The 26057-nt window shown below is 44.6% G+C and overlaps 1 protein-coding gene across 7 annotated transcripts in view; it reads right to left on the bottom strand.

Annotated features, from left to right (window-relative positions):
* CSNK1G1 (casein kinase 1 gamma 1) overlaps positions 1-26057 on the bottom strand; it is a 108201-nt gene that overhangs the window by 13501 nt on the left and 68643 nt on the right. For all 7 annotated transcript variants that reach the window (XM_055717446.1, XM_055717445.1, XM_055717451.1 and 4 more), the window contains 6 exons: positions 18521-18672; positions 10663-10897; positions 8427-8512; positions 6287-6371; positions 3978-4126; positions 2330-2434 (listed from right to left, as the gene is read on the bottom strand). In XM_055717446.1, coding sequence (XP_055573421.1) covers positions 2330-2434; positions 3978-4126; positions 6287-6371; positions 8427-8512; positions 10663-10897; positions 18521-18672 — 812 coding nt within the window. The remainder of the gene's footprint in view (positions 1-2329; positions 2435-3977; positions 4127-6286; positions 6372-8426; positions 8513-10662; positions 10898-18520; positions 18673-26057) is intronic.

The raw sequence follows: 26057 nt of genomic DNA, 5'->3' as shown, positions 1-26057 counted from the left end.
GCTTATCCTATTAAATCTTCTTATTGCATGTTCTTCCTGTGAGCCTGAGAGGCTGCCTACACTTTTTATACTTGGTGGCATTCAAAGCAGAAGGCTTTCCCTTGGAATTTTTTTTGTAATGGCTGCAGGTCACAAGGTTGTGAACAACTGGAGAATTTAAATGCACATTTTAAAAGCTAGTAGAAGACAGACCTTGAGTGCTGCTTCTTCCAAAGCACTGTGCCATCAGTTCACTTGGCTAGCCCAGGTGATGAAGTAGTATCATGCTACGTCAGTGTTAGGAGAAGCAAGCTTCTGCCTAGGAGGCTGGAAGCAGTTTCTAGAAAAGGCTCTTGTAGCCACAAGAGCCAGATTTTTCTCTTTATTTCTACAGCCAAGTATGTGATAAACTGGTTTTGAAGTAGGCTTGAGCTGAGCTGCCCAAAACACAACTCAGGCAGTGGCACTGAGGAAGTGATGCCTGTGAAATCTGGGAGCATCATGTTCCCATTAACACTCATCACCTTCCCACCAGCTACCAAATTAAAGACTGGCACCTAAAGGCAAAGGAAAGGGCTCACTCATCTTCGAAAGTTAACTATCTTCCTTTCCTAGAGGAAAAGGCTACAAACAAGAGACCGTTCTCTCATCAGCATCATTACTAGGAACTAAATATTATAAAAAAGAATCTGCAGTTGTTATACCTGCGAACAAAAATAAGGCAATTAAATCTGGAGATCAAGGCAGTCACTTGACCCAAACCCACGCCTTTAATTCACTGCTCTAGCTAGACATTCATTTTTTCTACTTTTTCTTTTAGAGAAAGCATTTGCTTAATACTTAAAAGGAACATCTCTTGGAAGAGGGTTGTTCATGTTTCAGCGAGAAGAAACTGATTTTCCCAGTGTATTGGGATATTAAATAATTCAGCATCTTAAGTAAATTGTTTAGGTGAAAAAAATGATAAAAGCAGCTATGTAATACAGCATCAAGGCTATTTGTGAGGCTCAGAACATGGATTGAAGGCTGCCTGCATAATTATTTTGGGACTAGGACAGATTCCTTTGGGATATGTACTATAATTTGTGACCACGCTTGAAAATGAAGCCAGGTGTCATTGTCCGTTAAAGGAAACAAGATGCCTCATATGTACACAGTGTGAAGGTCTGCTGTCAAAGCAGACAACTAGAGACTGCCATCCAAATAAGGGGGGGTTAATGCATTAATCAGGCAATATATGAAAGCAGATTATTTTACTAGTGCTCACAAAACAGTCCACACTAATCAGCATGCATAAATACAGTACTGCACACATGCTTCAAACAATCCAGCTTCCTACAAGCGACACTTCTACCGAGGGGTATTATCCTGGTTGTAGCTGATGGTTTGAGATGTATTCTAGTCTATGTTAGCTGCTCTACCATTCAGAGCCCAGCTGCATGGAACAGGGAAAGTGGAGCCCAGCCGGGTTATTACATCTCACACACAATTCTGCACCCACAGCTTGTGTGAGCTGAGTGGGAACAGAGATGGCAGACAAGGAGCTAGAATGGCACACAGCGGCTAGAGGAGCTGAGCGAGCCCAGAACCACTCACTGGGAAGTAAGAGCACCAACAGCTCTAGCTAGGAGCCAGCAGTTGGAGATCTACTGAATTTCTGATCAGTTCTGTTAACACAGAAAATCCAAACTCTCAACACCAACAAAATATTACAACTAGAAAAGGAAAAATGGGGAAATTCAAATTCAAAAACTAGCATTGAATTCAGGTCATGATGCCCAGCCTCCCCAAAGGATTCAACCCCAGAAGTCCTTTATGGTCTGCAACACTCGCATCAAGAACTGGACACCCTGAGAAGGATATATTGCACCTACATGGGACACGTACATCCTCATCATGGCCGCACAGTCTGTAGGAAGAGGGCCCCTGGGGGCACGCTGCCATCACCACAACTGTGGGTCTACTCCATGGTCTGTGTGTAATGAGTAAAAGCACCCAAAAAAACATTATTGGCCAGGTAGGTCAGGCAGTCTGACCAGGCTGGATAGTTGACTTAAACAGCTTACCCACAAACTACAGAAAAAAAATGCATTCCAAATTGTACCCCATTTGGCTCACGATCTCGAGGAATTCCACTGGCCAATACAGTATTTCAGCAACCTGTTGCTTTGACAGAATTCTGCTCACATCACAATCTCTAAATGAAGCAGGAATTGTGCTTGCCATGACCAAAGCCAGAATCAGTGCCAGTCCCCTCTAATGGCATATGGCTTCTGCTTCTCTGATCCAAGAGGAATTCAGAGATGTGCCAAACAACGTGGCGCTGCTGAAGCGGTTGTGAGCAACACACCTGATTGCGAAGGGCCTGCTGTGATGGTCGATCTCTATGGACGTGGCTGTCTCTTGTTACTGCAGATGTCCCAGAATCTACATGAACAGATCCCACTGGAGTAGGCTGGAAAACAAGGCGTTTGTTAGGATGAAGCCGATGCTGAAGATGCTGCTCGCTCTCAACAAATACAAGCACAAACTTAACTTGTCAGGCTGGCTCCTATCAGGGGGAAGCAGGAAAACATCAAAACGTTGCCCAAAGGTACTGACAATCACTAAGGAAAGTTACAGCCAAGGCTATAAAATCCCTGTGATTTTGATGCTGGACACCAGCACCAAACATCTTGTATAAAAATGAATTAAAAAGGTATAGTTAGGTATCTGTATCTGTGTCAGAACACACCTGATGTGTCTCACATGGGATTATTACCACTGAAAATACACAGACTTGTTTTCCTCATCTCATTGTCTTGCCACTTTTAAAAATCACACTTGCATAGAAACAAGATGTGTTAAAATTAAAGCTTCATCTGCTCTATTCTCACCAAAGTCATAATCCCTGCTCACAACATGAAAATCACCATAGCAACCACTGCAGTTGTCAGCAGAAGCATGCTTATCTTACAAGGTGCTTTTTATCAATTGCAATTAATTACAATTTTGTAATTAAACAAAAATGTGGAGAAAAATCATGATTCGCAAAGGGAATGATTTCTTATGAACTGTTTTGGGCACAGTAAACATTGGTAATAGTAAATGTATTTGGGACAGTAAATCACCGGCAACGGCACCAAGTTCAGCACTGAAAGCATTTGATCTAGCACTGGTGACAATGAATTGCCAGATTGGATGCCTTTGCCATTGCCAGTGTGGGGTGACTGGCCATAAGCAAGAAGGCTATCAGCAAAATGACACAAAACACAAGTGACAAGCACCCGGTGGAAGAGCTTTAGACTCTTCTATCAGACTTCTCCATGACACATCTTTTGGCCAAGGTCTTCTTGAGTATAAATGGCTTTTGATAATAGAAATGATGCAATGAGATCACTAATCTGGTCCATCTGGTGTCACTGAAGTGCTGAACAAAGCTTGGTTACTCCTACATTTCCTTGCCATGGGCTGTAAAAAGCTGGTTCAGCCTCCGGAGTAGGGTAAGCCCCGAGATCTTTTGAGCTCAGAACTGGTTTGTTGTTACTATTCACTGGGCATCCTTCAGAGCCCCCTGGCTAGATCTCTCTTATGTCTCGATGAGAACCTAACCATTATAGAGGTCTTCCACCATTCAGTGCTGAGGTAGTATGCTCTCCTGCTTTAAGATGGATGTCTTTAGATGTCTCAAATCCTGCACTAAGCTAGAAGAAATTAAGTCTAGTCATGTTCATTGCCAGAAGTGGAAAAATCACGTTTGAATGCCCCACCAGGGCAAGTCCAAAGAGGTGGGAAGGGGCCTTCTTCCCCTTAGGGAAACTTCAAGGCACTGCAAAAACACTTGGAACACAACATCAGGACATACCACTATGTTAAGACCGTGTCAGCTAGAGAACAGAAGTGAAAAGATTTCATCCTAAGCTCACTGTCATTAATTGGGTTTATCAAGAACAAAGAGCCAGGTGGCAGGGAAGCAACACCTGCAAAGCAAGGCGCTGCATTTTGCAGCAACAACTTACAATTGGCCTGCCGACCCAGTCATAGGCGTAGTCAAAGGTGTAGCCTTTCTTTTCAAACAGCTCTGTGAAGATGGTTCTTAAATAATCGTAGTCTGGTCTCTCAAAGAAGTCTAATCGCCGAACATAACGGAGGTACGTGGCCATCTCCTCTGTTGGAAAAGAGGAAAAAAGCCACAGCGTCAGTTCTGCTCGCACATGAACGCCATCACTTACAAGCCTCTAAGAGCTGACACTCACACTGGAAGTATGCTTTTCAATTAACTCCGATGACACTTTCCCATGGCACTAGGCTCAAAGCTGGTGCTTAAAGTTGGGCTGGGGGCCAGATCACCAGGTGATGCACATGGTCCAGGCTCCACTAAGTTCAGCTGAGCCATACAGGTTGACAGAAGCTGAGGATATCCAACAAGTCTTCACCCTCAGTGACCTACTCAACAGTCTTTTATTGCTAGATGAATCTCGCTCAGCTTTCCAGAGCCCTCCTGCCCTGCTCAAAGTCTATTAATAGTCTGCTTTTATTCTGAATCTTCTGAATGAGTTGTTATAAACCAAGGTCTGTGTTTTAGCATTGAGAGTCACGCTGTGAAAGAATTGTCTGGGCTGCCAGTGCTACCTCTGGCTTTTCCTGTGGAAGCAGTGGTTTTTAGTAATAGTCCACAATGCAAATCAAACACTTTTCAAGCAAAGATGGAAGTGCCACCTCTGCTCCACAGAAAGCTGCTGTTCCATCTCAAATCTGAGTTCTGCAGCTAGTTTTATTCTACATATTTGTATAAAACCAAACACTAAAACACGCTCTGCAATAAATGCTAACTCACTGAACCAGCCAACAGGATGCTCATGTATATGTCTTCTCAGACAGACATTTAAAGTAGCCACAGCACTTTCATCTGGGGAAGAAGAGCAGGAGTGGGCACCCCGTGGGACCCTTGAGCTCCAGCACTGGCCAGGGTCTGGCTGCCCAGAGCATTGGCTGCCCAATGTCATTACGTCAGTCATAGCCTTGAATATTCAAAACAAGACTTTGAAGGGGAAGCTCCAGTGTTCATTTACCTGGCGCACACAGAACAGTGTTTGGCGTTATGCTAATTAATTCTTTCCTGCATCTGGGTTGTACTTTGCATGCACAAAGAACTGAGCTCTGGTAACTGATGTTCTTCCCAGCTCTCCCTTGGCTTACGCCTAAGCCAAGGCAGGATGTTTGAGCAGAGCTCAGTATGAGGCATGAGTCTGTGCACTGCAGTACGACTGATACAACAGCATGGTTTTTGCCTTTAGCTAACAAAAATAAGAATAGCATTGCCTATTGATACTTAACTGTGTCCGTGGCTTGCAGCTTGCATGTCACATGGAAGTAAAAGAGGAAAAAAAAGAGAAGAAAGGTAATCCCCTCTTCCTGCTAATATCTCTGGAAGGCGGAGGACCAACAGGTGAGCAAGGCAAGCAAGGGTTCTCTCACCTCCATTCAGCCCAGACTTGCAGGTGTGATAGAGCTCTGACCAGGGAGTATTGGGGCAAAACATGAGAATGGCCAACCTGAAGCTGTTCTGCTTGGAACTAGGTGGATTTTGGATGTGAATACACTTGGGGAATTAGCACAACTTGAGTGAACAATGATCACCTTCCAGGCTTGCTACTCCTCAAGCTGGGGAAGAGCCACGTGACACAATGGCTCCTACAGGAATGGGGCTAATTGTGGGGACCTGGGTGCTCTCGCTGATGTCAGGATTTCAAAAAACACCAAGCCCCCTGTACTCTGTGAAGGCCATGGGGTACTGGGGAGGGCTTTAACTCTGTACTCCACTCTCCTAATTCCAAGGCAGACTTTAACCAGAGAAAAGATACTGGGCTTGGCCAGAAGCACATCTTTAGTAACAGTCTCCTTAAAACTGCTGTCACAAGGTAGAGTTCAAGGACAGACACATCATCCCATCTTCTAAGCTGGCTACCTACAATTTTAACCCCTGTAAAATCTTCAGTTTGGAAAAGAATTACTCAGTAGATCCAACATCGTCACTTGGGAGAGAGAAAATAACGAGGCCCTTCTTTGGAAGGAAGCCAAGAAGCAAAGCAGGAACATGAGCCACTTGAGCACTGTCCAGCCTCCTGGATGAGAAGAGTTGTGCTCAGCCACAAGGCCTCAGGCCCTGCTAATTTACAGCAGCAGCTCCAGTTGTTTGCCAGCTTGAGGAACACCACAATGGATACACATCATCCAAATACTTTCTGCCAGAGGGGCTCAGAACTATCATGTTTAACAAGGTATGTCCACCTCCAGCTGCACTCACACAGTCCCATCAGGGCTTTACCTGGAAAGTTCTCACAGAGAACTTCAACTGGAGTGTTTCTCTTTGTGTCCCCAATCTTCTGATACCTCTCTTTTAAGGTGTCAGCCTGTAGCGCACAAAGACAAAACAGTTGTGGAGAAAGAGTTCAACCATGTGATAAACGACATGCTGTATGGGAAGAAAAACAAGGTATTTAATACCGATTCTGGGTGGTATCAGAAGATGTTACTTGTAACTGAACTGCATCCTAGACTACACTAGTAGGAATAGTATCTTACCCTGTTGTAATTCTCACTATGCATTTTATGTGCTATCAGCAAAGAACATCCAAGGACACATTCAAAACCTCTTCAGTACTTGAAAGGAAGGACACTTTTTAGTGCCTTACAACAGTAATTTCTTACCAGCCTAGTCCTGAGGACTGTAAAGGGGAGCTTTTATGGGTCAGTAAGACAAAACTGCAGATATTATGATGGCACATCAGTATCCTGTCCTAGGCTAAGAGCCATCAGCAACCAAGATGCCTTCATAAACAACTGCAAAAGTAGGGAAATTGCAATGGCAATGCGGGTTTTACTGTGTATAACAGAATGGCACCACATAGATATAACTATATGGTTACATCAATCACAGTTCTCCCAGATTCCATGCTACTCCCATACTGCCTCTCCTTTCACCTCCAAACTGTCTATTACTTAGACAGCACTGATTGAATATCTGGTCATCAAGAAAATGAAACAATTTTCAGCTAATTTCCCACCTGCCCTGCCCCCCCCCTCCCCCCCCAAGCAGAACTCTGGTCCAGTTGGCATCCTAAGTATGGGTTTTATTGCCTCCATTTCAAAATATGTCAATTAAACCTAGCTGCAGCATAATTAGCCTTGTAAGATGCTCTCTCAAAATGTTAGCACTGGCAGTATAGACCAGAAGTGTAAGCTGAGGAAACTTAGAAGCATGAAGATGCCATATTCTAGATCAAGCTGAAGAGTCTGTGCTTGTTCTGGAGCTAAAGAAATGCAGAACTTCAAGGAGTTGTCAACTAATTTTTATCCAGTTCAGCACTGAAGTGAAAAAAATTTGTAGAATCTTGTCTAAACCTGGAATTATTTTAGAATAATTTACAGGACTAATTTAAAGCAGATGAGTTAAACTAAACTAGAAACAGAATATGTAACAGAATAACTTACACTTACAGAGGTGTGAACTTAAAGTCAGAGATATTCTGATTTTTTTCACAATCACTCTTATGCCCGAAAACCCCTTTCTTTGCTTTTATGAGTCATTGTTAACATTTCTGGCACACATCTGATAAAGCTAAGCTGAGACTAACTCTGGATAGATGGTGACAAAACAGCTTAACAAGGTCTATCATACAAGCGACTGTCACTGACCATAGCAGCACTCTGCTGAGCAGCTTATGACCCCAAAACCTTGTCTCCTTTTCCAACAGTACTAACAGGTCTAGCAGGAGTTACCGTCTTCACCAATAAACCTTCTCCTAACCTGATCAAATGCGTTCCCTATGCTCACTGCAATTCCAAAATCATCAGGAAAATGATGGAGAAGTGAAGATGCAGCTACCAACAGCTTCAGAGCCAGCAAATGACTTACTATTAGTTAATTCAGCTGACGGATGTTAGCTGCAGTTGCCATAATTCAATTGCTTGCAGCTCTTCACATTGTACACGACATTTCATAAACTTCTAAGCACGGAGTGTCCAGTATCTCTGGAGGGAAGCCAAACTCAATACTGCCAGAAAACCAGTTTTTCAAGCCAAAGTCCATCTGCACATCTAAAACCATCAAACTGCTCCCGTTACAAACACTTTTCACAGATGCAGCTGGGGGATTGTGTGCCATAACTGGAACTTCATAAACAACCACTGTGTCCCAGTCACACTCCAGCTTGGGGCAGCTTCATATTTCAGCAAAGCTGCTCCAACAGCTCAACAGCTCTCTCTGCTGTCCCTGTCCCAGCTGCTCATCTGCCTCTGCTGCATCCTCCCTCCAGACTTGTACCAATTCAGCTAAGCTAAGGGCAACTCGAAGTGACAGGTAACAGTGTTTCTGGTTGGATTTTGCAAATGTTTCCCTACCAGATTCTCATTTGGGCATAGACCAGACAAAGTTTCAAAGGGCAAAAATTACAGCTCAAACCTACCTTCAATCCTTGCCAGGGCAGACTGCCTCGGAGGAAATACATAAACATATGGCCAAGAGCTTCCAAGTCGTCTCGACGACTTTGCTCTGAAACAGAAGAGATAATAAATTATTGCTGCGGCTGCAGAAATGGATCTGAGATCTGATCAGTAGCCACACTTATTTCCGAGATAAAAGTTATCACAGGGAAGTTCACTTGCTGTCCATAGCTGTGCAAAACCACTTGGAACTTGTTACAAAAAAGCATAAAACATGTAAAGATCAGCTAGAAAGCATGAGATAACACAGGAGCTGTAAGACATACTGCCCAGCCTTAGGTAGAATCGGTAAGAGGTGGAAGTATTAATCACAGAGGAATAATAAAATAAAGCAGCTCCACAGTCCTCTGGACTGCCAGTGCCCGATGGTGCACCTGTGATGTGGTTCTGGATTATGTTATCTCCTCTGAACTACACAGGAACAGGCAGGGGACACTTGCAGGGAACTACCATGTTGCACAGTGCCAATCCTTTCCCAATTGCTTCTGCAGCTCATCACATCAGAGCAGCACAAACCCAGCTCCTTCTAGCACTGCTTTTCCTTGTGAAACACTTGCTGCTGTTGCCACGCAGATGTTATGATTATGAATGAAAAGGGGAAAAAAGGGACCTCAAGCCAAAGGAAAAAGCATCCTTAAAATAATGTACCAAAATGTATCAAAAACCCCAAGGGATGATACCAGACAGAACAACTAATCTGGAGCACAACTGCATGGGCCTGCCGCTGGGCTGGGCTGCACTGTGCGGACTTCAGTTCACTGGACTTGCAGACTGATTTGATGTAACCTCCTCTGCTCTGAATCTCCACCTGTAAGCAAATAACGTGCTCCACAGCCACAATCCAGAGCAGATCTAGTCATGCAGCCCACACGCTACGACAAACTGCGTGAGCTGTCCCTGATGCTGCAGCATCTGCAAGAGGAGAAAAAGGCAGTGCTTTGCACAGCATGACTCTCCTTCAAAAGTAGCAGCAAATTTCACTCTCAAAAGATGCTGGGGGTGAGAACATTCAGCAGAAGGGAACTGAGATGACAGTTCCTGCAGGTTACACTCACATAGCTGTAAAAATGGGGGGGGGGGGGGGGGGGGGGGGGGGGGCGGGCGGTAAGAGGCTGTCCTGGGTAATTTAATGCAATGATACAGATGAACTTCTTGGGAAGATGGCTGACTGCACTTGTCTTTCAGAAAAACTGTAATCAAACTCCTTTATTTTTAAATGTGAAGGGACTGACTCCACTTGGGCTGGCCTCACCAGCAAAGCATCAGCCCCACAAAACCCCTCTGGGCAGCGACAGCCCCCACCACAGCCAGCAGCTAATCCTCCCCTCCTCAAATACATGCACCCAGAACAGAATCTTCCCCGGCATGAGCCACAGCATGAGCTGCAAAACCTGCACGGCAATGGCTCCTAAAGAAGGCACACAGTGTACTTCAAATGCAAGCACATCTTCCTTCCATATCCACCTGCAGAGCACACCCCCAGCACCAGCAGCTTCCGAGCCTGCTCCCACTGCAGCTTCTCATTCCTCCATCCTTTCCTGACCCTTCACCAGGTTTTCCAAAATGAGAAGTCGGGCTCATCCCTCCTTACTCCCCAAAGAAAGAGTGCTCTCCAAGAGACATGAAAGCCAGTGATGCCTTGATCTCATAGCTGGAAGGTTGCTCAAAGAAGGTTCAATTATCTTACTGCTCTTGTGAGTTTAAGTGAATATAAACATTTAATAAGTTTTTTTGCCTTTCAGCCACAGAAAGGTAATCTTCTGGTATGAAAGGCGGCAGTGAGGAGAGGAGATAAAGGCCAGGTTTAACATTAGTTAAATCATTAATTTTCTCCAACCAATTATTAGGTCAGGGAACATCCAACTCCTGACACCTGAAACTGGAAGGTATAGCTGTGCTATAATAATCTATTTGGTAATCATTTAGTGCAGCAATTACTACCCACCTACTTGTCTTTTATCAGTGTAGGGTTGCTACCAGTTATTTAGTTCCCAATAAAAACTGTAATTATGAGGCTTGCAACATTTCAGCTGTCTCAAATCCTCAAAAGGGGGGAAAAAAAAAGTCTCACAACTGAAAACAGCATCATGGCATTGAGAAGTTTACAAACAGCTCAAAGGGCACGAGAGACCCATAAGCCAAACTACTGTTGGAGGTCTACACAACTTGGCATGGCAAGCTCCTACCAACCACACAGACCTTTGCCAAGATGAGTGTTGATGGACATATATCTTGCCGTTCCAGTTAAGCTTTTGTGTTCCCTGTAAGGTATGTGTTTTTTGGTTTCCGGGTCAATGTACTCCTTTGCCAATCCAAAGTCTATGATGTGAATGACATGCTCTTTCTTATTGCCTTGCCGGCCAATAAGGAAGTTTTCTGGCTTGACGTCTCGGTAGATGAGGTTCTTTGAATGCACGTACTCCATTCGAGATATCTGCAAAACAACAAGTCATTTGTGAGCAGACCAGCTACCTCACTCCCCCAGCTAACAAGGCTACAAGGTTTTGTTAGCCCACCACTGAGCCTCAGCTCAGTGCTACCTCCCATTTCAGCTACTCTATGAGAAATGCAGCAACAGATGGAGTGAGTGAACTAAAGCTGCATTTCTGATCGGAGCTGGGTCATGTCCTCTGATGAAGTCTCGGAAAAGGAATTTGTCATCCCCTCCTTTCTCTGGCTACCTGACTTAATTCCTACAGAAGCTGCAAAGGCTGTTTCTGTAACGTTACCACCGGGACATAGCTTTTGGAAGGATGCCACAGGGAATTGCAGCAGACTTTTTGTATTGATTTTAAACATACTATACCAGTTACCAAGAGCTCTTCCCTTGCCCACAGCCTTCCCTTGTTGCTCTGTGTCTTACCACCTTCCTCCCTCAACTCATATGTTGTCTTAGACATGCCAAATTCTTCATGGAGGGGGATTTTTGGGCAGGCAGAAGCCTTAAGATCCTCAACACTGACTAAAAATAATAATTAACCTCATTGGTTGTCAACTAGGAATAGCTGGAATATTTTTCAGCTTTTGACTAACTTGGTTCTGGCAGTATTACTGAGAAGATAAAAGGGCAGGAACCCCGATTCCGACGCAAAGGAGGGCCATTTCCCCTTTAACAATGTACCTTATTATTCAGATGCTTATCATTAATATTGCTTTTGAAATGAAATATATTGCAGGTGAAGTCTGAATAGGTCACCAAGCAGTTCTCCTTTAAGTTCCTAACTTAATAGATGATTTCTAAGTGGAAATTACTCACAATTTCATTTAATTTATTCCCTTTTAATTTCCTTCTGAGGTTTTAAACAAAAACCTGTGAATTCCCATTTATAGCTGTCCTGGTCTGCAGCTGCCCTGCATGCTGTAGAGCATGGTGGCTTTTTTTAAGCAAGATGGTTCAATGGAAAGGTCATTTGAAGCTACCTGTCTGCATGCAGGCTTGCAACACAATGAAACCATTGCAAAGCTCCTGCAAACTCCAAATTTTGCACTAACAAGCATCTGTCCTGGTTTCAGCTGGGATGGAGTTCACTTTCTTCCTAGGTGCTAGTCAAGTGCTGTGTCTTGGCTATGATGTGAGGACAACGCTGATAACCGCACTGATGCTTTCATTTGTTGCTGGGTGATGTTTATACTAAGTCAAGGATTTGTCTGTTCCTTGGGCCCTGCCAGCCAGAGGGCTGGGAGGGGGCACAAGAGACTGAAGGGACACAGCCAGGTCAGCTGCCCTGAAGCAGCCAAAGAGGTATTCCATACCGTGGGACGTCATGCTTGATATAGAAACTTGGAGGGTTAGCTGAGGGGGGATGGCTGCTCGGGGACTGGCTGGGCATCGGTCAGCGGGGTGGTGAGCAGTTGTGCTGTGCATCCCTTGTTTTCCTTTCTCCCTTTTCCTTTGGATTTTATCCTTTTCCCTACCTTTCCATTATAACTATTATTATTATTATTCTTTCCTTTTTATTCTGTTTAAATTATTAAATTGTTCTTATCTTAACCCTTCATGCCCTATGTTGGGTGCCAAAAAAGGACTGTTGTGGTTTAACCCCAGCCGGCAACCAAGCACCACGCAGCCACTTGCTCCCCCCCAACCCGGAAGGGTGGGGAGGAGGATCGGAAAGGAATGCAAAACTCAAGGGTTGAGATAAGAACAATTTAATAACAATCTACAGAGCTAAGGGCCACACCACTGCGGTGGACCTCACAGTGTGATGCTATCGGATTCCGGGAGCACCTAAGCTGAGAGCCACCAGCTGGTGCCCCCCCCAAGGGAGCTCCCTGCAGGGAGTCATTAGTTCCTGAGCAGTTCTGCACTAGGTCGATACTGGCAGGACAGCTCCACAGCTCCCGCATGGGGCAGGATCCTGGAGTCTGGATCACCAAGCCAGCTCTTCCTCCAGCTGAGCAGCTGCCCAGGCAGCAGTAACCCCACGTCAGTCCTTCCAGCCATTCTGCTTGCCTTGACCGTGAGCACCACTGGGCTGACAGACACTGACTGCTCTTTGGCTTCCCGCTCCGACTCCAGAAGCATTCTCAGCTGGCAAATCCAGACCTCTTTTTCTCTTTACAGACCCTGGATCCACACCTGGCTGAAAGCTCCATATGTGTGTGTCATCATCCTGCTCCCAGAGGTTTATCAGATGCCTTATTTTGAAGGAAAACCTACTACATTTCCACCACCACAAAAGAAGTTACAGGCAGGAGGGGGCAGCACTCCTTATGAAATAAAAAATGATGTGCAGAGAGAGGGCAGTAGACAGGAAAAAAATGACTGCAGGTGAATCAATCTTAAAAAACAGGACTGGCTCAAAGGCTTTTTCAAAGATGGTAACAGCACGTGTTGCCATTTCCCTCACCTCTAAGTAGTGATTTATTTCAATGTGCTGAGAAAATGGGTTTCACAGCTAACAGCCATTATTTCTAATCAATTACAGGATGATGCAGAACAGAGCAGATGCTCTGCACTTCAGCCATTCTTCACGCTTTGAATCACCTACAGGACACAGCAGCAGGTTGGAAGACAAAAAGGTATGTTGGGAGGCAATTCAAATCAAGATGCAACCCTTAAAACAGGAACAAAGTGTTTCCTTCCCTCTCAATACATAACAAACTTTCACACAGAGCCTGACTGGCTCATTTGTCCCTGCTACCAAAGAAGCTCAATTGTTGAAATGGTCAATAGCAATTACACAACCTGAAAAAAAGCCTATTTTTTTTGTTCCTTAAAAACTCACATCAAGCTGCATTGGCCAGGACAACAACTTGGACAGCAGAGATGTCAGATGAACCTATACACTCCAGCAGCACTTAAGAGATACTTATTTACCTGCCTCTTTTGCTTCACCACACACACACAGAGATGCTCTCAGATCTTTCATATTCCTTTTTCTTTACTTCCACCTGCCTGGATGCTTCATGATGTGCTGTTGGAGAGCTGTGCACAGCCAGTGATGGCTGAAAGACACTCCAAGTCAGAATGATGTTTGCCAGAGTAGTCTCCATGCTTTATTCACCCTGACAAGACACTCACCCTGCTTATGGCTGCTAGTGATGGGGGGCTGGTGACTATCTGTGCTGCATCACCCTTTCAGGCTTGCTGCCTGAGAAGAAACTAGCAGTGCTAGTGCAGCACAGCGTCGGCCTGACTCAAACCCATTGCACAGCTGAAGAAGAGGAGTTCCCACTCCAGAAATGTGCTGGATGCAGAGACACAGTGCCCACTCCTTTGTGTTTGAACCACAGGCTCAAATGTCTGTGCATTAATCCTACAGTCAGAGAACCCACTGCAAGGAGCTACAACTGTCAGAATTGCTTTTACACTGGAAAAACAGTCACTGTGAAGCAGTGTTAACATCTGCTCTGTTATTTTAACAGCAATAAAAACAGACTATGGCATTTTATTGTAGGGCACAGAAACACTAGGGGTGGATGGGAGACTCTGCTTGTAAATTAAAGCAGGATTTCCATGGCCATGGCCAGCCAAGTCCATCTTCAGAGCCACAAATCTCCATTTCAGTTGTCAGAGAAACCCCTAGAAGGGGAGAGTATCCCCTGGCACACCGCAGGACTCCTGCAGTGCAGCTGAGGAATGAGAGGATATTTGTGACATTTAACCAGATGACAAAGAAACCCATGCTTTTATTTTCCTTTCTTCTGCCAAGGAAGCAAGTGTAATAAACCCTTTTCCCCCAGAAAGGTAACTCTTAAGGATCTGATCTCGATGGCAATGTCATGTCTAGACCCTCTTGATAAATTTGAGCCCTTCTTCCACACGCCACCTGCTTGAATATAGATCAGATCAGCAGAGATAAAAAAATGCCTTCTGTTTAAAGGCTGTTTTGGTGTCTTTTATGAAAGACAATTTTGATGGGTCACCACTCAAAAAACCTTTTCACCATGACTTGGTCCAGACCTCAGCTGGAAGTATTTGCACAGTGCCTAGCACAATGGACCTTGCTTCTGACAGCAAGCACTTAAGCAAGGGTGAAAATAACATTTACTCCTGAAAAAACTGAGTTGTCAATGAGTATCACAGATGTTGGACCTGGCCAAGAGTGGAAAAGTTAAAGCCAGAATAAAAAAAACATTCTCCCCCAGCCCAAACACCAAGTCAGCTCTGCAAAGCCCTAAGATGCCTTCCAATTTATGGGCTTTAGGGAACGTTATTAGTGCAAGCATTTTTAATTGCCAAGCTTTGCTTCATTCAGGAACATCAACTGCTTGATCTATTCAGTTGCACAGAGAGGACGGAGGAAGCAGTTCCAGTGTGATGCTTGTAGCAGAGCAACATGAAACACTGGAGACACAGAAGTTACAGCAGTAACAGAGCTGGAAAACTTCCACCAGGGAAGGAAAACAGAGGACTCCTTCAATGCAGGTTTTCACTGAGAGGTATGAAATGGTGGTATTAGACCAAGAACATTTCTGATCTGGCTCAAGCTACGTTTGGTAAGCTGCTGCCACAGCTCTGAACACAAGGCACACTTACCAGAAAAATATGCAAGCCTAGTGACAAACCTGAGGGCTGTGTGGCTCATCCCCCTGCCAAGGCATGACCTTCCTACTGTGTCATCTCATCTGAACAGATTCCAGAATAGGGTCGTCTTCTTGAAGACTCATCCTTGTCTGGTCTCTATCTCCCTCATCCAGGAGTCGTCTTGATGTAAAACCATGTTTAAATTCTCCTACAATCATGAGCGACACTCCTTAAATCAATGACGATGTATTTGTTTCTCCTACAGGGCTTCTCTTTCTTCTAACATCTGTAGAATAAAAGGATCCGCCCCAGTCCTGAGATGCTGCTACCTGTCAAGGTAAGTAAGACCAGCCAAGCACATATGCTTATTAAAAGACACTTTTCAGGGATGCCTCTGGTTAAAAATTGACCACTGGACACAAAAAAAGGAGATCAAGTGCCACCACACTGCATCTGAAGTTCCTGCCTAGTTTTAGCATGCAGGACACATGTAGATGTGTCAGAGATGTACTGCAGCAGCAGTCAGGCTTAAGGAGGGAGAGCAGGGTGAAGGCAGCTAAACAGGACCTTGAAAGCAGCAGTTGGTGCTGTCAGGCTGAGCCTGCAGCAGGCAACGACAAGGAACCATGCAATGGCCGAGAAGGAACTAGATGCTCCGAAAGACATCAGGATCATCACAGGCAAGTGAGGGGAGAAAGATCTAAGGGACAAAGGGGTGGACACTTAACACCCCACTAGCTCAGGGCACCCTCGCTGCCAGTGTTGCTGCTCCAACAAGTGCAAAGACATCCATGGCAGATCCCTCTGGAGAGGATCAAACCTAAGGTGGGAGTGGCAATGCAAAGGTGACTCCCAGGACTGGGGTCATCTCCTGGGAACTCCCTGAGCTCCATGCTGCAGAGGGGCCTCCCAGACAAGTAGTACTGCTTTACCTTTGGGTGGTCTTCCTGGCCTTAAAAAAAGATATAATTTGATGGCATTTTGGGGAGAACCCAACCAGAGTAGCAGTTTTCTGCAACGTGCTAAGTTGTCCCTCACTCTCTACATCAGGGCAGGGTGTTCCTCTCTGCTGTCTGGGTGGTAACAGGCCACTCATGTTTTTGGAAGTCTCCCTGGATATTAGGCTTCATTAACAGGTGTGTCAAGCATCAAAGAAGAGAAACGCTGCTCATGCAATGCACTGGATTCTGGCAATGAAGTCTTATGTCTCCTCACGCCTGTGAGTAGAATTACAGTAGCTTAAGCAGGCTTGACTGCTCTTGCTTTTGACCAAAACATGATTTATGGAGGCAAACCAACTGAATATGACAGTCCAACTTCCCTTCTCTGATGTCTCTCTCACACTGGACTGTGACACAGTGACTGCAACAATTTAGCATAGGAACTAAGACAAATCCAAGACAATTCTCCCCAAAGCCTTGTGGTTGGAGTGAAGGGTTTTCATTGCAGTCAAGCAGTAAATGCCAGTCGCTTCAGAAAACATGTGTCCGAGGGCCAGGTGAGCCTTTCTCCCAGGAAACTTCCCAGGGAAGGAGACAGGGCACATCTGAAGATGCTAAATCTGTCTCCTTAAATGCTCCTAGGGCTTGGCAAAAGGCAGATGGACACTGCTGTGACCATCTTGATTTCCCCAGCAGTCATATGGGAATAAATTTACATCTCTACAACCAAAAGGTCACACAAACTACATCCAAGGTTTTGCCATCTGTTGCCACTTGATATAATCAAAAACAATACTATAAATTGTTTTTCCACTGATGAACACTCAAAGCCAACAAAACTAGACTGCTCAGCCATAGGAGGACAACTTCATGAACCCAATACCAAGCAGGCACTGTTCAAACTTTTGCATCTGTGACCTCAATTTTCCATTTGAGATTCTGCTGTGGCAAACTTCAGTTTATTTAGAAAGGATTGTGTTCCTCACTCCCTTACTATCTTCACTTTCCTTCGGCACTTCTATCCACTGATATGTTAACGTGAATATACAGTCCCAGCTCTGCTGTGCCACTCGGGTATCTGCAGATCACAGGTTGAAAACCAGAAAGCCAAACTGAAACAGTAACTGATTGGCCCTACTGACTTGTGGAAGTTCACTCACCACGTTTAGTACATTCAGTTTTCACATTGTCCACTTCTAATGCAAACACAAATCCAAGCTACCACTTTCAGCTTGGTTTCCTTTTCAGGCAAATTAGGGGCTCTGTGATGCTGCCCATAGATCTATTATTTTCTACCTGTTAGTCGTTTAAACACATTGGCCAATTTTTACCAAATTTGACAAAGGCAGAGACCTTGAATGCTGGTATTTTGGCTAAGGAGAGCTCAGCTCCCATTGCTCTGAGAGGTTTCAGTCCATAAGCAGCCTGGCAGCACCAAACCAGTAAAACTGGTAAGAGGGTGGGAGGGTGCTGTGCTCAATGTGTGCTGGGGAGCGGGTAAGTAATAAGATGTTCTGGGTGATGTCCAGAGGGAGGGAGCTCAGCTGGGGTAGATACTGGGGCAGGGGTGTGTAGGGGACACAGGACGCAAGTCCATAGGAATCCAGCTTCACTGGTTCTGCTACGCAAGGAGCAAGTTTGCTCATAAGCATAATTTAGCCTTCCTTTCATGAGGAAGTTTTTCTCAAACCTGAGAAGCTTTCTTTTATAAGAAAGATGGAGAGAGATTATTTTATCAAGGCCTGTAGGGACAGGACAAGGGGCAACGTTTTTAAACTGAAAGAGGGAAGGTTTAGGTTGGGCACAAGGAAGAAATTCTTCACTATGAGAACGGTGAGACACTGGAAGATGTCTCCCAGAGAAGCTGTGGATGCCCTATGACTCCAAGTGTTCAAGGCCAGGCTGGACAGGGCTTTGAGCAAGCTGAGCTAGTGAAAGTTGTCCCTGCCCATGGCAGGGGAGTTGGACTAGGTCTTTGAAGGTCTCTTCCAACCCAAACCATTCTGTGATTCTACAACGGAAGGAGATTCTCTCTCCAACCAACAGACATCCCCATGACCCCAACCTTCAGCTAACCCAGGACTGACATAAACATGAGTCGGCATCATGTGGGCTGCCGGGCAGAGCCCTGCCCACTGCTACTCACCAGCTGGATGGCTATCATTAATACCGTCTTCAAAGTGAACGTCCTATCACAGAGGTCAAATAAATCTTCCAAGCTAGGACCAAGCAGCTCTAGTACCATGGCGTTGTACTTTCCACACGGTCCGAAGTAATACACCTGGGGAAGCCCTTCAGCTGGAAGAATATGAAAACAATTGACATCAGTCAACAGGACAACGTTAATACCCTTCCTCCTGCCTGTAAATCTTTCACTGGGCAGAGCCTTTATTTTTACCTCTTGAGTGTCCTTTTTGTCTGATCTTGCCCAGCAAGCAAGTAAGTTTCAGCACACACTGTGAATGAACCGAAGGCCAAATCAGTGCAGGCTTTGCTGAGCTGCACCCTTGAATAGACAAATGGATTTCAAAGCAGTAACAGTACCACATGAAAGCACCTAGCTTTGGCAGCTTAAACACTTGGACTTATGGAACAAGCCATGGAGTTCCCTACGTTGCACTAAACACCAGGCAGAGTACAACCCCAAATGTGGGCTGGCACTTGGTCTGAGCAGTTAGGAAGATGATAGCCCTTGCAGAAAATGAAGCATGTCCAAAAAAGGGCTGCTTTTTCAACCAAGATAATACATAGCCATCATTTTTCTGCACAAAGTTTATTCTTATTATACTCATGAGAAAGGAAAAAAAATAATCCCTTCATAAAAGGGAAAAGATTGAAATTTTGACCCATCTCCATGTAAAAATAAGCAATTCATAGTCATTAAGCATATGTGCGAACCATTTTGCTGTAAGTCGCACACAAAACTCTCAACACCCAACTGGCAGGAGCCAGAGCCTACCCTTCCCACCTAACAGCTCAGCAACAGATTTCTCAGCAAGAGTACGCAATATTTATACTCAGCTGACAGTGGCTTTTTGCATGGATTAGCTTTCTGAAAGGCACCAGAAGAAAAAACCAGTCTCACTGTCTGAACACTCACTGAGCTGCACAGCACTCCCTGAATTACCTTTTAGTCAAAAAGAAAAATCAGACCAGCTCACACAGGGAGGAATTCAGTGCAGGACCAACTGCAAATTTTTCTAATCAGCATCTAGCACAGGTGCTTGGCATCCCTGCATCAGTATCCAGCTGCATAACACTTCTATTAAAAAACATATTTCCATTCTACATCTCATAAGCAGTTGCAAAACACAACGGAAGGGGTTTTTTTTGAAATATGGGGTTTTGTCCTATGTCAAAACAACACCTTTGCTTGAATACACAAAGATACAACGTGCTGCTATCCAGTGTAAAGTCTCAGCACAGGGAACACTACTATGTACACAGCCTATATTCAGACATATATATGTCAGACACACAGACACAGAGCTCTGTAAATTATATACCGTGGGACCTGAAATCATACTGATTATACATTTTACAGCCTGTTTCAAGTATATGCATACACCCCCCTATATTTACGTAACAGATCAATATTAAAAATAGCAAAAAACTTCACAAATTGCCAGACACCAGAACCAAATTGTTTGTATAACTGCAGTTTTGTACCTGCTCCACGGCGTGCTCAAGCAGCCTAGCCCAGCACAGGTCAAGGCAGTGGAACAGGGTAACACTACAGCTGGAGTGTGTCAGCAGCATAATTTTATGTCCTACTACAGATTTAATAAAGTCTCATTAATCCACCCAACAACACTCACAAACTTGCCAACAATACAATAAATGCAGCACTGAGATTAGTAAAGCTTAAATACTACAGAACTTATGCTCCCATGTATTACTCAAAAAGAACAAAATGCAGCTTGACAAAGATTACTGTAGGATGGTTTTAATCTCATTAACTCACATGCTTGGGGAATCATATTAGGTATCTGTCATCAGGATGCATTAAAGACATGTTACAGAGTACTGCAAGAATTCCCAGCCTAACTGGAGTTTTATATCCTATGTAAAACATTTACCCAACCTGGTCCTGGGAGGCTATTGTTCCTAACACAGCTTCATGTTTTAGGAAGCATTAACAGCAATTAAGTCCTCTAAGAAAACAGGATGGTCTGATACAGAAGCAATTCAGAAAGCCAAACAATGATGGGATGTGGTCCAGGCAGCTCCAAAACATTTTCAAATATCCCCAAATCAACATAAAAGATAATTTAATGCCATCAGCTTAGTGATGAAGGCTTGAGTAATTGCAATAGCTCTTGAAGTAACTCATGGTGAGCTGCTGAGTTTTCAGTAAAACCTGATGAGGACTTACCTACATAATTACCTCTAATACCAAGATCATCATCTCTACTTTTTAAGAGAATAAAAGAAGAATAGCAGGGAATAATAGAAGAGAATAACAGAATATGAGAAGTTTAAAAATGAGACCATTATAAATTCAAGACATAAATACAGTGAGTACTTGTACCACAATGTCTGCATCAGGGTAACAGTCTTGAAAAGTGCAAATCAGGAAGGAAACCACTCGGATTAGGAGTGTGCTAATTAAGGTATACAGGAGAATTAAGATTGCAGGAAGGCTCTTAAGGAAAGTGAAGAATCCTGTTCCCAGAGCAAGGGGAAAGGCATACATTTACAGCCTTACTTGGATAAAGAGACAACACTGCAATTATAATTAAATTCCTACTGAGTATAAGAACTAGGAAGGTAAATTGCAGCAAGACTCAGAAGATGGGCATTTCATGCAGGGGAGGAAGGAACACAACTGTTTAGTGCTCTCTGGGGTCCCAGCGCCTTCAGTTAGCTTTACCCACGCAAAGCCTCATGAGTCGAGAGTGCCATTGGAGTACTCTTCTCAGCTTCAGAACTCAGGAGGGCTATGCTCTTGGTGGGAGCTCCTGCAAGATGAAGTTGTAGTGAAGAAAAAAGCATCCTAAGTGCCAGACTACAGAAGACATCATTAGTTTCAGGCATATTTTCAGGATTTGCTTTTTCTGTGAGGGTTTTCAGCAGCAACGCTGCCAGCTCTGCAGTCAGGAACTTACCTATGGGCTTTGCTAGAATAAAAACGCTGTTAACATGTATCTGATTTTCAGACCCAGGTACATCGCTCATGTATCCTGGACCTGAAAGAGCATTGCTGACAAGCCCTATGGAGCCTCCCAGCCCAAGGCAGGGCTCGTCAGGTCCACAGTAGTTAGTGAAATAAAGTTATGAGGGACATAGGGTAACACACCCTCAACTCACTCAACGTCACAAGTCAATATTTAGCATCTTTTCAGGAAGAGGCAAGGCTTGAAAGAGAAGTTGTAAACTTGATGTAAATATTAAAGGGTCCCTGTTGCCTGCAGGATCCAAGGAGGCAGATGAAGCTAGACGATTTTGAGGTGGTTCTCTTCAAACATGAGATACAGGCATCTCTGGACCCATTCTTCTTATAAACAGTAAAAAGGGTCAGCCTAGGAAAATCTGTATAAAATGTTATTTACTCACAGTCCATCTGCATAATTCATGATGTAGCTTGGCTCTATTCCAGCAACAAGCAATGTGTCCTGGTGTCACCAAGTCCATTGCCGTGGTGAACCACAGGAATCCACAAATATCATCAGTAGATCTGTAAATACTTAAGAAGGACATTGCCAACAAAAAAGACTGACTGAGGAAAAAGTATCTTTTGTCTGGGCTATCAAACTTGAGGTTTTTAACGGTGAGCAATTGTGTTGGCAGAGGACTGAAAAGGTCAAACAAAGCCATGGTGCTGTGAAGCAGTCTGTCCTAGATGTGCAGTTCCCAATTCAAAGAGTGCAGGATGAAAAGCCACAGGCAGAGCAGAGGTCTCATCTTGAGGATTCAGAGGTACAACTCAACACTTAAAACACAAATCCTCATCAGTTTAACACAATTAATGTACAAAATTGCATCTGAACAAGGAATTGTTCCATGGCATTAAACAACACACTAAGGAAAGAAAATATAGGCATGACACGTGCAGGTTCTCCTTTGGAGAAAAAGCAGCCTATTACAGTGGAGGCTGCTGCAAGCAAAAATCATCTGAATTTGCTTAACAGCTTTGGTCTTGCTGCCGAGTGATTTGGCTTGAGTACATGTAAAAGGCCCTGCTCCACCCTTGCTCTCGTGGAAAGTTTCTCACCCCAATAAACAGACTGATCACTGCACTGGAATACACAGGCAAATTCTGCTATTTCAGCAGTGCGATGTCTTGGAAAAAATTCAAGCTGAGCACAGCGAAAACCTAGCACAGCACTTAGGAGATTAAAGCATCGTGTCTGGAACAAGAGCAAATGCAGACATCAAAGCCAAAAACCCAAGACTTTGCTTCCACCACACTCCCAAGCAGCCACACGACTCTGGCCTCGGGTTTCCCAAGATGCTAAAACTCTCACTGCTCCTGCAGGCTGCCACCAAAAGGGACTGTCCCATCCTCACTGCACCCTCATCCATCCCACCACCTGCACATGCTCACATGGCTGAGCAATAAGCCAGATCAACCCCAAAAAAGCTTGTTATTTGCTTGAGCTGGAATGCAAGAACAGGAACAGGAATAAACAGCAGGACCACTGCTCTTGGAGAGTGCTTCATTTGAGCTGGATTAACACCAGGGAACTACGCCTTTCAGCAAATTTCCATTGCAAGACCAAGCATCCTGGCTGATTCAGGTAGAGCTGTCTTGCTGCCACACACTTTACAGCATGACTAATGGCCCTAGTAACTCATCAGACATCCAGCATACTCCAACAAGCCACATTAACGCAGGCATCAGATGCAGAAGCATACGAGGCAGTCCAAAGCCATTTCCAGGATTGGTTACGAGATGGTGACTGGCAGAGCCGTCAATCAAAGGTTATGCCCAAGGGAAATCTGCTTTTGCAGCATCTGCGCCATGTGGAAGGTGCAGAAAGAGGAAACCATCTGCTGTGGCAGAGAATACGTACTGATGCTCTGTATATGAGCATCATGACAGGCTATGAATAAACCTTGTGCAACAGTGAGCAGCCCAAAATACACCCAAGAGGAGATGAGGCAGCAAGTGCAGGAAGCTTCACGTGGCACCTGCAACAGTGGAGGCGCAAAAGCCAAGTCACTGTACATCAAATCGCCATGAGACAACCACAGCTTGTGAACACTGAACAATACTGGTGGCTTCTGAATCACCAGGTTTTTTTGCTCCCATGGGAAACCGGTTTCCACTGCCCTTAGATGTGGTGTGGCCAAATAAAGAGAAGCTGGTGTCTTCAATTTCAAGAAGAATAACAGAAGAATTTCATAACCTCTCTTCATGCAGCCTTCAAAGCTGAGCTCTACTGCAAAGGGGGGACACTCCTGAGGAACACCACATTAGATATTCAAAGACAGAGGGAGGGGGGAGCAGTCCAGCGTCAAACAAATAGCTGATGCTCAGTGCAAAACCACACTCTACATGAGCAGCAAGAACTATTCTTTGTAGAAATGGATGCAGAGACAGGACAGCAGCATTAGTGCACAAAAAGTTCTGTGTGCTTTAAGCAACACTGATGAATGGGATGTAGATTGTCACAAAATTCTCACTGAAAGCAGAAAGTTGATTTTTACAAATCACAAAACAAAAAAATGACATGATAAACAGCATAAACAGCAACTGTGTGAGAGCTGAACATCTATAGCTAAAACTAAACATGTTCCAAACAAATTAAACAAATTGCTTTAGAGTAGTCAACCCATGTAAGCTGATTACACTAATGAAGATCTACCCTTCTCTTAATTTTCAAATCAGAATAAAAACCTGGATGAAACAGAAGCTTTGCTATCAGCATCGGACTGGGCCAAGATCTTACCTTCTAACCTCATAAAACACACCCTGTGATAGTGAGTTTAAATCTACCCGAGTATGCTGGTTAACAGGTTACGTCTATGAGCTGCAGTTAAAAAGGCTTGTTCTGACGTTCAGGTTTTTGAATAACCAGCTCAAATATAGAAAGAGGACAGAAAAGTTAAGATAGGCTTGTTACTTGGAATAAAGTTATCCTAAGGGTCTTTCAAATATTTGATTGCATACATTTCAGAGATGTCTTATTTCAAAGCAGGACTGCAAAAGCTTTTCAATATGGCACTTCACCTTCAACGTTAACTGCAGGAGTCTGGGGAAGGACAGAGATTTTAAGCAATCGAGGATATTTTCTCTTGTTTAAGAAAACACCCAGCAGTTGAGGTGCAAAGGAAAATGAGCAGAAAATACAACTTCTGACTCAAGCACCAACGCACCTGCAGCTGTGCTACAGGTGGAATAAGTAATGGCACAGGGTCTGCCACAATCTTGCCAACCACTCCCAAGATTTTAAAAACCTTGAACTGGCATTTGATTAGAGAGACAATCAAAAAATAGTAAGCTGATCCAAAACACACACAAAACCATCAATACACAGAAGTGGGGTTCGAGCGGCACTGTGACTCAGTGGTGACCGCAGGCAGAGGATGGTAGGCACTGCAGCAGCTCCCTTCCCACCACTCTGGCAAGAGATCACAGAGATGACCAACCTGCTCGGGAGTTACAAGTGTTTTCAGCCTGGCTTATGACTGTAAAGCTTCCGAGTAATTTCCTTGCTCTCCTGAGCTTTGATACTGTGGTTGGAGAACCAATTTACCTTTAGTTTTCTCTCACTCATCTGAACAGAGTGAAGAGTAACTGGACCTGTCCAGAGCACCTAGCAGCATCCCAGTGTCTGCTGCCCACTTCCCTGTGATGCTGCCTGAGAGGCAGCTGGATCACCACTGGCTTTGGCTCCTCTGGGAGAAGGGGCCCTCAACACAGAGCACTGCTTAGCAAGAACCGGTCCCAGCTGCTCCTTTCCCTTGCCCAAAGCCCAGCAAGGAAAGCAGCAGAGAGGGCTGTCACAGTAGCCACTAGGTAAACCACCTCCTCAAACCATGACTGGCTGTTGTGCTGGCCTTCTCTGCTCTCAGGCCCATTTATTCTAGGTATCTCCTCTGTAACTGCTCACCCTCTTCCAGATGGTATCTCAGCAGCCCTTTCTCAGTGTCATTATGAGCTCCTCTTATTCATGCTCCCCCACAAACATCCTCCTGCTCCGTTTGCTCCAACTGCTGCCAGACACTTGGCTCTCTGCTGCCAGCTTTTCACATCTTTTTCCTGCTTCAGTTGGGCAATGAATCATCTCCCTTCTAGCAAATGCTAAATGCTCCAGCGTCACCACCCAGCAGGAGTACCTGTGGCAGGACTTTCTGCTTAAGCTCATCAGCAGGCAAGAAGGGCACAGAGCTGCTGGCGAGAGGTAGGAGAGGCAGAGCAAGGTGCTTGCCCTGCCCTTGGATGTGGAAGAGGCACAGCTCAAACACTCTCTGAACCCAAGAGGTACTTGGAAATAAAACATGGGAGAATGAATGTCACAGGTTGGATCAATACCTTCTTTCCTGACAACCGCAGAGCAAGCCAAGCTTATAATGGGAAGAGCTGACATGCAGCACACAACGGCACAACAGCTGAGAACAAGCCATGAGTAGACAGAGTTACTGCCACCTCTAATGAGTTTGCATGCCTCTGTGCAGACATCAAGACTCCAGCTTTACTTCTGAAACCCAGCATATTTTGTACACCATCTCTGGAT

Source organism: Falco cherrug, chromosome 7, assembly GCF_023634085.1.
Source record: "Falco cherrug isolate bFalChe1 chromosome 7, bFalChe1.pri, whole genome shotgun sequence".
NCBI classification, from domain to species: domain Eukaryota; kingdom Metazoa; phylum Chordata; class Aves; order Falconiformes; family Falconidae; genus Falco; species Falco cherrug.
This window is presented reverse-complemented; position numbering and strand designations above follow the sequence as displayed.